Source organism: Echinops telfairi, unplaced genomic scaffold (genome assembly GCF_000313985.2).
Source record: "Echinops telfairi isolate 266 unplaced genomic scaffold, ASM31398v2 ScPeMD7_5868;HRSCAF=6743_1, whole genome shotgun sequence".
NCBI lineage: Eukaryota > Metazoa > Chordata > Mammalia > Afrosoricida > Tenrecidae > Echinops > Echinops telfairi.
Window position 1 is genome coordinate 3,732,767 of NW_022109768.1, and position 1,551 is coordinate 3,734,317.

The window sequence follows — 1,551 nt, forward strand, 5'->3', positions numbered from 1 at the left end:
CACTGTGTCAGGAAGCGAGCCAACCTAAAGTCCAACTCCAAGGATTTTATTGCCCCCCTCCCCCACGCACCCTATCATGGTCGGCTACCCCTGAGCTCCACCCAAATCGGATTCGACTTCAAGCAGAAAGAGAGAAAAAACTGTCAGAAGGAAGCCAAACCATCGGCGGCATGTTACTTTGCTGCATTCAGAATTCAGAGTCCAGTCATGCATTATGAATGAATGGGTTTCCAATGGTAACCGGGAGCGGGGCACCCAACCCGGGTTTCGCTCTCTGAGGACAGGGTGGGGGTTGGGTTGCATCGCACACCCTCCTCCACCCTACGGTAGCCAGGCAGGAATCCTGTAAATTCAGTATTTCATCCCCGTCCGCATCGTTTTCTATTAGACAAGCTAAGATACCCATTAAAATCCAGTTTTTAAAAATCCAGTCACAACACATAAAAAGCTTGATGCCGAAAATCTTGTGCGACTCTCTCCGTTCTTGTGAACCTGGAGCCTTTGTCTAAGGCTTAGAGTCCAAGCAAGAGTGGGTCTCCCTCCCGGTCCCCGACAGTTACAGAGCATGCAGCATCACCGCGAGAGACCAGTGCCGGGATAGCCGGAGGGGAGAGGGCGGGAGAAATTGCTATTCACCTGGCATGAAACGAAGCCATCGGGGCATTTCTGCAGACAAACAGACTACACAACGGAAGGACTCAACGGAGTTCAATCCTCCGGAGCCTTGCAGGCTGCAGCTCCGCGGGGAATCCAAACGAACAATGCACATCTCTGCTAACAGCTTAAGTTTGGAAGCACCATGCAAAGATACTGGTTAAAATCCCCTACCATGCGGTGCAGCCATCATCAGAAGCCCAGCATATCCTCTGGTCTAGGTAGTGATGTGCCAGCTCATGCACAGAGCAGAGGAGGAGGAAAATGGAGGAAACGAGAGGAAGGTTCAGGAAAGTCAGCCGGAATGTTTCTGGGTCATTAACAAGTGGGAGACCCCCTTCAGCATTCAAACCAATCAATCTCTATCTTACAAGACATCTTTTTCTCACTCAGGGTCTGTTGAAAAGACTGCAGCAAACCAAGCAAAGGATTATGGGATAGGGATGCAGCAGAGAGCTGCAATGAGATTCGTGGGTGGCTTGCTTCCCCCTCTGAGTCAGCAGTCAGCTGTTTCTACGTTCTCGCTCTCGTGCTGGGCAGCCCGGGACTGAGCATCAGAATGTGAATGCAGGATTAACGAAGGGCGGGGAGGCACATACTATTAGTCAGGGCAGGTACCATTCCTGCCAAAACCAGGATAGTGTGCCCTTAGGAAAAGAGGGGCGCAGCGAGAAGAGGTTCTAGAAAGAAATCAAGTCGGTATAACTCACTGCCATTGAGCCAATTGGCCTCAATATGCAAAGTTCAAATGTAAGGAGTGTTTGATGTGCTTGTGAGAACACATACCGTACTTCCTTTCACTAGTTAGAAACAATGGTCTATTTTCTTTTAGCTTCCAAGTAGCTTCACTCACACACACACACACACACACACACACACACACACACACACACACTT

General features: G+C 49.8%; 1 protein-coding gene across 7 annotated transcripts in view; it reads right to left on the reverse strand.

Moving 5' to 3' along the window:
* TRIM2 (tripartite motif containing 2) overlaps positions 1–1,551 on the reverse strand; it is a 158,014-nt gene that overhangs the window by 77,279 nt on the left and 79,184 nt on the right. For 2 of the 7 annotated variants that reach the window (XM_045295809.1, XM_045295808.1), the window contains exon 1: positions 829–1,072. The exons of 2 other annotated variants lie outside the window; for them this stretch is intronic. In XM_045295809.1, coding sequence (XP_045151744.1) covers positions 829–831 — 3 coding nt within the window. In that variant the 5' untranslated portion in view covers positions 832–1,072. Of the gene's footprint in view, positions 1–636; positions 793–828; positions 1,073–1,551 lie in introns of those variants that run through there. 3 more of the 7 variants (XM_030887193.2, XM_045295810.1, XM_004708714.4) reach the window with 2 other exon arrangements.